The sequence below is a fragment of the Ornithorhynchus anatinus genome, chromosome 4 (assembly GCF_004115215.2).
Source record: "Ornithorhynchus anatinus isolate Pmale09 chromosome 4, mOrnAna1.pri.v4, whole genome shotgun sequence".
NCBI lineage: Eukaryota > Metazoa > Chordata > Mammalia > Monotremata > Ornithorhynchidae > Ornithorhynchus > Ornithorhynchus anatinus.
In genome coordinates this window covers 36425302-36437916 of record NC_041731.1, presented here as the reverse complement: position 1 = coordinate 36437916, position 12615 = coordinate 36425302, and the positions used below count along the sequence as shown (strand labels likewise).

At 42.0% G+C, this 12615-nt stretch overlaps 1 protein-coding gene across 1 annotated transcript in view; it reads left to right on the top strand.

The window, feature by feature from the left end:
* AK8 (adenylate kinase 8) overlaps positions 1 to 12615 on the top strand; it is a 139003-nt gene that overhangs the window by 54267 nt on the left and 72121 nt on the right. The window contains exons 6-10 of the mRNA XM_029062243.2: positions 3047 to 3128; positions 3565 to 3636; positions 6916 to 7116; positions 9443 to 9574; positions 12159 to 12248. Coding sequence (XP_028918076.1) covers positions 3047 to 3128; positions 3565 to 3636; positions 6916 to 7116; positions 9443 to 9574; positions 12159 to 12248 — 577 coding nt within the window. The remainder of the gene's footprint in view (positions 1 to 3046; positions 3129 to 3564; positions 3637 to 6915; positions 7117 to 9442; positions 9575 to 12158; positions 12249 to 12615) is intronic.

Here is a 12615-nt window from a genome sequence, read left to right as displayed (position 1 = left end):
AGTATTTATTGAGCGCTTACTATGTGCAGAGCACTGTACTAAGCGCTTGGAATGTACAAATCGGAAACAGATAGAGACGGTCCCTGCCCTTTGACGGGCTTACAGTCTAATCGGGGGAGACAGACAAGAACAATGGCAATAAATAGAATCGAGGGGAAGAACATCTCATTAAAACAATAGCAAATAAATAGAATCAGGGTGATGTACATCTCATTAACAAAATAAATAGGGAAATGAAGATATATACAGTTGAGCGGACGAGTACAGTGCTGAGGGGAGGGGACGGGAAGGGGGAGGAGCAGAGGGAAAGAGGGGAGAAGAGGGTTTAGCTGCGGAGAGGTGAAGGGGTGGGCAGAGAGGTGAGGGGGGGAGAAGAGATGGGCACTTCTCAATTTGGCACTTGAGAAGCAGCGTGGCCTAGTGGATAGAGCAAGGACCTTAGAGCCAGAAGGACCTGGGTTCTAATCCCGGCTCCGCCACTTGTCCGTTGTTTTCCAAGTCACTTCACTTCCTTGGGTCTCAGTTACCTCATCTGTAAAATGGTGATCAAGACTGTGAGCCCTATGTGGGACAGGGACTGTGTCCAGCATGAGTATCATGTATCTACCCCAGTGCTTAGAACAGTGCCTGGCACATAGTAAGCACTTAAGAAATAGCATTAAAAAAAAACAAAACTAGAAATCCTGTTTTTTCTCCCTTTAGTTCTCTGAAATCCAAGCAGGGACATTTAAGTAAACTGGGCTATGAAACACCTCACATGGCCAACTCAACCACTGCCTAGCTGTAGAAGCCGGACTTCCTAAATTCCTGATACTGTTGGAGTCCCTGCTGGAATTATAATAATTGTGGTATTTAAGTGTTTACTGTGTGCCAGGCATTGTACTAAGCACTGGGTGGATCTGGGCAGATTGGGTTGGACACAGTCCCTGTCCCACATGGAGATCACAGCCTTAGTCATCCCTCCTCTAGGAGTCCCGAGGGAAGACATCGTTTCTCCACCCCTGGGTGACCTTACCGTTCATCCTCATCTGAGAAAGCCAGCCCGGGAACAGGCAGCTTGGGATTGGCGGCAGCCCTTTCTATTTCTCACCTGCATCTGGAGAATGACATGCTCATGAAGCCAGGCTAATTAGGGAGTTGTTCCTCGTTTGCTGCATTTTTCCTGTATAATTGGAACTCGTTCCGCTTCCCTCCTAAAGAAGTCGGTGAGAGATGGTCTCCTGAAATAGTTCTAAAAGCTCTGGACCCCATGCTGTTATTAGCGGCAGATTTATGGAAGAGATTATAGTGATTGCTCGGTAATGCAATATTAAAAGCAGAGGCCTTTTGGAGGTGAGCAAAGATGCGTTATGTGTTTGGAAAGTGTCTCGAAGCAGAATGACAAGCACTTGTTCGTTGAAAAAACAAAACTCTCCGAAACAACCAGGTAGGCATTTAGTAGAAGATTTTGATTCAAATCCGAGAGCTGTTAAGTACCTTGTCTCAAAGAAATGAGGAGCTTTGCTGTGCTCTCATGGTCTTCCTTAAATCTGTAACTGGTTGTGTTTTTTCTAAGCTCTGCAATCCAACACAGAGCTGTCTATAACAAGGACTTAAGGGAGCAAAGACTGTAAACATTTTTTTTTCCACTGTTGCTTCATTAGTTCTAGAAGCTAGAGGTTCTGGGGCTATTATGTATTTTCTTGTTTATTTTGAGAAAGTGATGAAAGCATACTTGATTTTGTCCATGCATTTGAAATCCGTTTGGCTATATGATCTACAGTGTAGGATGTTCTAACTTAGATATTGGAGAAATACATTTCTGCTTTATAAAGACATTTGTTTACCCCTTTTCCCTTCAAGATTGACTAATTGGGTTAAGGAATTCCTCAGAACCAGATGTTAGATGTTAAAACCTGGGCGGTTTTTGTATATTGGTACATTCTGTCCTTCTTGAAAGGGTCCTGAACCCCCAAGCAGTGTTCTCTGGGTCTCCAACAAAGAGAAAGTTCCAGCAATCAAGTTTCTGGTGGCCTGAGGCATGGCATCCACCACGCTCCCAAACTCTGCCATTGAGTTTCACTCTTCACTTAATAGCGCTGCAAGTACAGGTCTCCACTGCCAAAGTGAAAGTGGAAAACTGAAGGTATTATCCAAAAATTTTAGCCTCAAACCCTGCTTCTGCCTTTAATATCCAGGTAATTAGGATAAAAAGTACCTACTGTCATTAAAATAATTATCCAGACAAATTAGAAAGGAATGAGGTTTTTTTTGGTCTTTTGTTTTTTGGTGAGTTTTTTTTGCCTCTAGAGATGCACATGGTTAAGGTTAAGTTAAAGATTCTTATTCCATCTCTGATTCTCTGTGTCTTGGGCAAGTCTCTTGACTTTTCAACCTAAATTCCTCATCTAGAAAATGGGAATAGTACCTGCCCCATCCCATCTCCCAAAGATGTTATAAGGACAGATGAGTTTAAGGTTCAGAGAATTCTGTGGCAAAATGAGTGCTATATAAATTCAAGTTAGTATTGTAATTGTTATCATTTTAATCATCAACTGCTGGGCTTTCAAAGAGTTGAAAGAATGATTTAAAGTATTTTAGATCTGACTCCAAAATAATTTATACCACACAAGCTAATTTTAATTAATTTTATAAACAGATTTGGTTAAAGATGTTGGGGAGAGACTTAAAAGGCTTTACCAGAAAACCCAAAGAGGCAGAAGCAGTTCAAAAGGGAAAATAAATAGGAGGGAGAGCAGTTTACCTCCACTTGGAGGAAGCTGCTTGAAAAAATTTGTTTCTACGCTAAAGCAGCTCAGCCTGATCAACTGATCAACTCAGCCTCGTCTCGACCTAGCCAGAGTAAAGCAGTTATCCACTCAATCCATAGCTGGGAGCAGATCGAGGACTCACTGTGGGGACATTATGGGATTTTAAACCTTGTAATTCACAGAGCATAACTGATGATGGCTTCATGATTTTAGGAAAGGTCACCCTAACTTTGAGGTCTATATGTTGAGCTCTTCCATATTCAGATAAATCACCTTCCTCTGTTTCTGTTGTCCAGGGCTGGATTGTGGATGGGTTTCCTGAAACACGAGAACAAGCCATTTTGCTGCAGATCATTGGCATCTTTCCCAGACATGTGGGTGAGTTTGGTTCGGTAGAATTGATTAAGCGCTTCCTCTGTGCAGAGCACTGTACTAAATGCCAAAGATGGGAATTAATAACTGTGGTAATTGTTAAGCACTTACTATGTGCCAGGCACTGTACTAAGCTCTGGGGTAGATACAAGGTAATTGGGTTGAATACAGTCCCTGTCCCACATAGAGCTCACAGTCTTAATCCCCATTTTACAGGAGAGGTAACTGAGGCCCAGAGAAGTGAGTGACTTCCCCAACGTCACAGACAAGCAGACTCTCCTGTCCGTGCTCTATCGACTAGGCATTGTCCCTGTCCCTCGTGGTGGTGGGAAGCTCCCACTATACCATTACAAAACACTCAAAATCACGATGAGATTTTTGAAGTCAGAGGTTCACTCCTTGTCTCTCACTTCTGCCTCATTTTTTTTTTTGTCTTGCTTAGTTATATTGCACGCTCCAGACACCGTACTGATCGAGAGAAATCTGGGGAAAAGGATTGATCCGTATAGTGGAGGTACTGTGTAGTTTCTCACCGCTTCTCTTGGCTGGATTCCCCCGGCCAAAGGATTAAAAATAGGATTGACACCAGTTGGTCACACATGGTTTAGTGGAACCTTGAAATAACTGTAAGTAATTCACCAGCTCCCTTCCCTTGAGGGCTACATGGAGTAAATGATGACTTCTGCATTGTTCATTACCTGTGGAGTTTCTCACCTTGGGCAAAGGTACAAGTAGCAATTTGTCACTTGAATATAGTGTATTCCCCGCTTTAAGGATTGGAGAGGATAGCTTCTCTAGATTTCTTCCCGTCCTATGATATTTTAATGTCTAACTCTCCCCTTCCCTACTTTGGGAGCAAGAACAAAGCTGACAGGTTTGGCATCAAAGACCCCACCCTTCCCTCCCCATGTACATCTTCCCAGGCAAGAGTTCAACAAGATTTGCTGGCTTTATAGTAGCCGGAGCTAAAGCCACTAATTTTAGTTCCTGTTTAATGGCCTGAGATCTACTTTAGCTTCCCTACCAGGGCATTCATTATTTCAATAGTATTTATTGAGCACTTACTATGTGCAGAGAACTGTACTAAGCGCTTGGAATGTACAAATTGGCAACAGATAGACAGTCCCTGCCCTTTGATGGGCTTACAGTCTAATCAGGGGAGACAGACAAAAACAATAGCAATAAATAGGGCATGCTCATCTCAGGTTTATCTATACTGAAAAGGTTCCATCTAAAAGATTACATGCTTTTCCCAACCATAGAATAGTCCAACTACTTTCACCCCTTCTCCATTCTGTTGAGAACTCTCCTGTCACTGGGAGTATCTTCTAGTGAGAAAACTTGATCTGTTTTCCCAGGATTTCCAGGAGTCCCTCTGGACTCTTACCTGTATTTTTCTCAAGAACTATCATACAGTATTTTATGATTCCAAGGGGCAAAGGGAGCTAGCCCTGGAAGAGGGTCCTACTGTGGGGAATCATTTAGTATTCAAGAACCCTATCCTACAGTGGGAGCATGCCTTATTTGGACAGGGATCTCTTCTTTCCCAGTACCACTTTAGTGTTACCCATTCAGCGTACGGAATTTAAAAGAGGAAAGTGCAGAAAAGCTACTGGGGCAGAGCTGAGGGTCAGTCTGTCCACAGAATTACTTGAGCATCCCTTGAACCCCAAACACTTGTTTTAGGTATTGTAGAAAGTGATTAAGTATGAGCCCATCCCAGTAGCTTCCATTCTACTGGGAAAGGCAGGGTGGACCAAGTTCACAGAAAAAAACAGAAATCACAGGAGAATAATAATAATAATAATGTTGGTATTTGTTAAGCGCTTACTATGTGCCGAGTACTGTTCTAAGCGCTGGGGTAGACACAGGGGAATCAGGTTGTCCCACGTGGGGCTCACAGTCTTATTCCCCATTATACAGATGAGGTAACTGAGGCACCGAGAAGTTAAGTGACTTGCCCACAGTCACACAGCTGACAAGTGGCCGAGCAGGGATTCGAACCCATGACCTCTGACTCCAAAGCCCGTGCTCTTTCCACTGAGCCACGCTGCTTCTCTAACGCAAAACTAACTAACGCATAAGGTAATAATGATAATAATTGTGGTTCTGTTAAGTGCTTCCTATGTGCTAAGCACTGTTCTAGGCACTGGGGTAGATAAAAGATAATCAGGCCCCACAGTGTGGCTCGCAGTCCAATGATGATGATGATTATGGTATTTGTTAAGCACTTCCTATGTGCCAGGCAGTGTACTAAGCACTGAGGTGGATGGATACAAGCAAATCAGGTTGGACACAGTCCCTGCCCAACATGGGGCTCACAGTTTCAATCCCCAATTTCCAGGTGAGGGAACTGAGGTCCGGAGAAGCAAAGGTCTTCTGACTCCCGGTTCCAGACACTTTCCACTAGGCCATGATGCTGCCCAAGCAACTGAAACAAAAACAACCCCCATATTATTTAAACAATGGCATGTTTGTATTATGACTTAATAAGAGAGATCAAAGTTTCCTAATGTGGAAAAACTGCATGGAGGAATTGGCAGGGGAAGTTATTAGAGTTTGAGGGAGTAAAGTCAAAATCCGTGAATCCGTTCCCTTTGGTCTTCTAAGCTTTAGAGTGTCTATCACAACCAAATGATATTCAGGAAGGATTTCTAAAATATATATATATATTAGATTATACATATATTTTTATATATAAATTAAGCTTTGATTTAGAAAATGAATCCATATATCTTCAGTTTTTAATTTGGTATGGCCTTTTCATGCACTAATTATATACTAAGTCCCGGGAAAACTCTACAGATACACTACCAGAATGATTGCAGATGGAGAGTGGGCATTCTGGGAGAGTTGTGTCCATGGAGTCGCTATGAGTCGAAGACAACTCGACGGCATAAGACGAGACAAGCTGGAGTATGGAGATTGGACTAAATCCGTGGCCCTCATGGAACTCACAATCTATCATATCCCCATTTTCCAGATGAGCAAATTGAGACCCAGGGAGAAGTCATGTGACTCATCCAAGGTCACCCAGCCAAACAGTGGCAGACCTCAGACTACAACTGCGTTAGACTCTCGCCACACAATACATCTTTATCTTAATATGATCACTTATCCTATCCACATTAATACAATCACTCTCCCACCTTGATGACGGTATCAGCCTCGTCGCTGACCTCCCAGCCTCTTCTCTCTCCCCACTCCAGTCCATACTTCACTCTGCTGACCGGATCATTTTTCTGCAAAAGCATTCAGGACATGTTTCTACCACCTTGCCCCCCTCCTACCTCACCTCGCTACTCTCCTACTATAACCCAGCCTGCACACTTCGCTCCTCTAATGCCAAACTTCTCACTGTGCCTCAAATCTCGCCTATCTCACCTCCAGCCCCAGCCCACGTACTGACTCTGGCTTGGAATGCCCTCCCTCCTCTAATCCGGCAGACAATTACTCTCCTCTGCTTCACAGCCTTATTGAGGGCGCATCTTCTCCAAGAGGTCTTCCCAGACTAAGCCCCCCTTTCCTCATCTCCCCCTACCTTCCATGGCGACCTGACTTGCTCCCTTTCTTCTTCCCCCCACCAGCCCCACAGCACTTAGGTACAGATCTATAATTTATTTATATTAATGTCTGTCTCCCACTCTTGACCGTAAGCTCATCGTGTCTGTTCAATGTGTCTCTTGTTTCATCATACTCTCCCAAGCACTTAGTTCAGTGCTCTGAACACAGTAAAGGCTCAATAAATACAATCGAATGAATTAATGGACTCTGTCCCTTCCTATCATTACAGAAGTGTATCATACTACCTTTGACTGGCCTGCGGAACCTGAGATTCAAGAGCGGCTGGTGATGGCTGAGGGCATCTCTGAGGAAGAGACCTCCAGGAAGCTGCTAGAGTATCACCGGAACATTTCCAGAATTTACCAGACCTACCCGAAAGTTTTAAAAGCCATCAGTTCCGACCAGCCTTGCGTGGATGTCTTCTACCAGGGTTAGTGTCGATCTGTAAGATCCTGGCGTCCAAACAGCTGAGTCTACACAAGGTGAAATGGAAATCGGAGACAGTTTACCTGGATAATCTAGACCAAAACCAAAAAAGTATTAAGGGTTAGACGGTTCTTTAATTCTTCAGCTCAAGCGACTTTAGTAACCAAATCCATGGATAACTGCTAAGCTTCCTCCTTTGCTTGAGTGACACGGCCTTCTTGGCTAGTCTGGAAGAATTCAACTGTGTATTAGCTGCTGTATAGGGTTGTGTTGCTCCAGATTTATTCCACATACTTCAGCCATCACTGCTTGCCCCATTTTCTCTGAATACTTGGGGTAAAACCTGGAGTTTTCAAGGTTGAAGAGGGGAAAAGAAATATAATCTTGAGAAGTCCACTGAAAAATCTACTCTGAAGCATCTGCCTCCTGACTGAATATAATTTCCCTCTTATTTTGCATCTCAAAAAGATCTTTAATAACAAGAGCAATACTTTCATGATAAATAACCAGGAAGTGTATAGCCTACCACAATTCTGAATTCACACATTAATTACTTCCAAATTACTTAATTAAATTTAAAAGTTCATGTGATTGTTCATAAAGAATTCATGCCTAGAAGTGTAAATAAAAATGTGAGTATCTGAATATTAATTATTATTAATTAATAATGTAGCGAGATAAATTGAAAATTGAAATACAAAAATCTTTCCTAGATTTTTTTTTTTCCTGCAGCGCATCAAGCAAGCAGATATTTTTAAAAGAATAATTAGACGTGGTGACTGTCTTGGGGATCATTACTTCTAATTAACTTAGTTATTTACTGTAAATTAAGCACCATTTGTAAGCAGGCTCTTCTGCCTGTAACGTTTGTTCTTCAGTTGTGGGAGGCTGAAGATAAAATGAGTCGTCTTAGTGGATGTCAACTTTTTCCAGTTTTGGATTCATTATGTGATCTATTGATTTCTCTCAGATTTTTACGATTTATATTTTAAAACTGACATGGATTGCAGTTGTCCATGGCGGCTTTCAAAGTGTTTCTTCCTTTTGAGGGGAAATAGTGTTTTTTTTCTATCCTACCCCAAACTCTCAAAGGAAACTACCTCAGTAATGCTTAGGGGTTTGGGACTCAGAAAGTTGATTTCGACAGAGCCTTCCAACTGGGGTTTGATTGGAAGTTTCCAGGTGTGCCCCCACTTTCATTTCTGTGTGCTTAAGCGGATGCATGCCTACTTTCAGTGGCGATTCGCCCTTGTGCACTGAAATAACGCAGGATGGTATCGAACACCAGATACGAAGTTACATCAGGAAAGTCCGGGACTCCTTTCTTCTCGGGGGAACAAGAACGATGAAATATGAAGCAAGAATGAAATTACCAATTCAGCCATTCAAATTAAGTTAAATCAAAAAACTAGAAACTGTACCTGGAGGGAACAGTCCTTGTATTCCTCACCACTCCAGCCACCAGTCTTGGTTTCCTAACTGCCACTGCTTTCTCAGGGTTAGAGCGGATCTCGGAAGCTGGCTTCCGCTCTGCGGTGGCCTGCCGTGAAGCACCCTGGAGGGTCGCTGCCCCGACACCCCTGAATCTGTAGTGCACAGATGTGGCGTGCTTCTGATTAGGCTTGCTCCACTGTTTTCCATCCTCCTCGTTCCTCAAACATCGTGCTTATTCAACAGTAGTCCTGGCCTACTCCGCTGCGTCTTACTGGCCCATAACTAGCGTCCCTTCCGTGACCCCTAACCAAGTTTGTCACCAGGGTGCAGTCCTGTAGATGATGGTTCATAAATTCCATAGTCCTGAGGTTTTGGAAAGGCATCCTGGCTGACCAGTCACAAACACAGAAGTGATTTTCCACAGTTGAAGGGGGCTATCCTGAAGCTTCAATTCACATTCACATTCCTCTAGAAAAATAAAACTTCAGAGGCCCAGACTCTTATTTGACTTGAAGTCAATGCAGAGTGATATTGTGCCCACTCAAGGTACTAATACGCCAAATATTTTCCATATATTTGGAGTCATAACTGGTTGTCACTATAGGCATTATAGAAACAGACGTTTGTGTTACACTTGAGCGGTGGTAACTCTTAAATTTAATTGCCCCCCCACTCCCACCCCATGCCTTCCTGCCCCTCTTGTAACCTTTCACTGAGAGCAGTGTCTCTGAAATGTAATTACGCTCTCCTGGAGTTAGAGCTGCATGGTGTTTCCATGGTGTTGTAAAACAAGGAAATAATTGCTCCCGTTAAAGGAAGCCAAAGCAAAGACGTTGTAACTCGGTTTCCCTTTATTTGGGAGCAGGATTTATTATCCTCATATTGCATCTCCCCAGCGCTGACCTATGTCCAAAGCCAACATCGATCCAACGCCCCTTTCACTCCACGGATTCTTCTTTGTGGACCCCCAGGCAGCGGGAAGAGCCTGCAGGCAGCCCTCCTTGCTCAGAAATACGGCATTGTCAACGGTAAGTTCCCAGTAAATATGTACTTTGCTCCCTCTCCTCTTTCCCCCCAGTTTTTTTTTATATCATTTATCTCTTGTCTTTCCTACTACTTGCTCATAAAAGTTCTCAGTCCATCACTATAGGACAACATATTTTTTCCTGAAAAATATTGCCGTAAAAATATTAACCAATAAAACCATATATCTAGAGCCAAACCAGCTCAAACATTTTTTTAGTCATCATTTTTTATACCCTTCAGAGTGGTAGTTTTTCATGTGTTATACACCAGAGAGGCTCCTGGACTCCAATCTCCATTGCAGCTGTGGAGCTTGCATAATGAGGGTTTCTCTATTTATTTATTTATTTATTTTCCTCCGTTAAGCTTGGCGACCTAATCCGGGGCAGCAGTTATAGGCAAACTATTTCTGAACTAGAGGAAGACTTTGCCATCTCTCTGCACTTTCAATAAATATTTGACAAGGAGGAAAGAAAAAATATTGAAATGAGCCTTTCACCTGGCTGTCCCAGGGGGCACACCTCACCAGCATGTGTTTAAAGCTCACAGAGGGTTGGAAAAAAGGAGGAAATGGCACACGACAGGGAAGAGTGATGTGGGAGGAGTTGAAAGCACTTCCAAAATCTCTGAACCCCAAAAGATCTCTGATTTGGTACCAAAGACATCACAGAGCAAGTAGGGCAAAAACAACCCCAATACAAAGAAGTCATCCTGGAGACTTTAAAAGACTAGTTTCCTTCCCACTTTAAAACCCAAAGTCATTAAATATCTGGAGTTAAAGTTCATGGGTACATGGGCAAAATGAAGAGGATTGCTGAGCGGATTTGATTGCTACCCACTCGTCTGATTTTACCATTTGAGATACTTTTCTCTGTTTTCTCTGGGTTTTCCTGAGACCCAAATGGCAGTTAAAATAACTCCAAAGAATAGTTCTTTTCTAATCAACAATGAACTTCTTAGGCATCATATGAAAAGATTGGCTTATGCTTTTATCTAGTTCCAACTTATAGGAAAGCACCTCCAAAATAACTCCAGTAGGATCGATATAAGGGTGAAAAAATTAAAATGATCACATTAATTCATGTAAACGCTCCCTTAAACATTTTGTCACCATGGCATATTGGCTCCTTAAACAGTTTTCCAGAGAAGAAATATTTTGATTTTTAAAAAAAAAATTTCCAGGCAATTGGATCAAATTATCTCCCGCAAAGATTTTTCAAAAATGAAATCCAGTTGCACCAATATATGCCATTACTTTCCAAATGGGCAGTACAGTCGTAGCATGCCAGCATAGATTCGAGCCAAGTATCCTACTGTGTTCACTTTACTAAAGGAGAATGAGGATAATCCGCTTATTTGTTTGCTTTTGATAATCGAGTAGCTTTCTTTTAAAGGAATTTTAATGTATTCCAGGTCCTTGTTATTTTAGTTCTCCATTAGTTGCAAAATCAGACAATGGGTAGTGATCAGATCCATTAGATCAAATCCACTCAGCAGTCCTCTCCTACCTGACACCTCTGGGGATAAAATTTGGGGCCAAGATTCATCTAGGTAGAGTTCTTGAGTTTGCCCCGGGGAGGTAGAAGAATGGAAATGTGCTGATCTTTCATGACAATCTTTACATTATTTTAGAATAAGGATTTACTGCCGATAAGAATAGTTTGTAATCTGCAAAACTCTAATTGGTAGACAAAAGATAATTGAAGAAACTCAAATTAAGATAACTGAAGCTTTAAGTGGATGGTAGTCGTTTCACCTCTTCTGAACTTGGTTGTCGATCCTGTTGAATTTTCCCTTCCATATTTAAGTATTTTGGGGTTAAAGACTTTTGAAGTAGTATTATGATTTATAGGGCAAGTTCATTATCAGGATAAAGAAAATCAATATATTTCAGACCTATACTTAAGAAAATCTACTGTTATTAGGAGAAGAAACTCAGTTTTATAGAGTCTATGTCAGTAATGCTGTGTCAGTAATTAGTGAAATTTTTGGCAGTTCAGTTTATGTTATTCACTGCTGCACTATAAAGCTTAGACTATTTACACTGCTTATTTCTTGTATTGCATTAGTTTTTCACATAGAATGTGCCATAGAATAACATTAGGGACCTATGCTCAGAAAGAAGTGATTTCCAAATGAATTAGAACCACCTTCCTCTTGAAATAAGAGCATCTGCACTGAAAAACACTAAATATAAGTTAATTGGAGTTATATCATTCATAAATAAACTCAGGAACTAAAATTTATTCTCTGCCATTAAGCTAGGGAGTATCAGATTCTTTTCCATCATTCTAAGGTTAAGCCATGCATTCCTAGGACTCTGACTATATTGTCCTACCTAGTTAGTAACTTCTTGTTCCTTCCAATGCATGTATATATTTTGTCTAGTGCATTCTTCCTAAATCAGTACCCTGTGCTACTCCTTTTCTTTTGGCTATTGGTTTGGCTAGGACCCACCTCTGCGTAACCAAAAACCTTTTGATTTTTTTTTTTTTATGGATCATTTTTCAGTCTGCAGCCTCAGGGTTTTCTTTTTCTCCTTTTCTCTTTAAATTTTAACCTGTGCCTTCCTGCTCCTTTGTCTTCCAGTCTGCTGTGGGGAGCTGCTAAAAGAAGCCGTGGCAGACCAGTCTAGGCTCGGACAGCTCATCGAGCCATTTTTTGACAACAAATGGCCAGGTAAGTCCCACTACCTGCCTCGGCCACAGGATCACTGCTCTGGTCAGCAGTCACCTGTACTTGAGAATCCCTCTCTACCTGGGGTTTCACAATGGGGAAAAACAGGCAAACGGAGTCTGGCATATCGTGTAAACAAAGAACCAATTTTTTATTTATTACAAACTCCTGTTGCAGCTGAGGTTTGATCCCAAGTGAAATGAATCCAGGGATGTTGTGTGTTAAAAGTGGGAAGCGCAACATCAGTTTGATTCGTCTTTGCAAGCCCCCGGCCTTGCCCAGCTGACTTTGGGTTCAGAACTATGCTGGTGGGGAGAATTTCTTTCCATCAGGACTTTTACTATGTAGGGAAAACAGAATAGTAGATGCG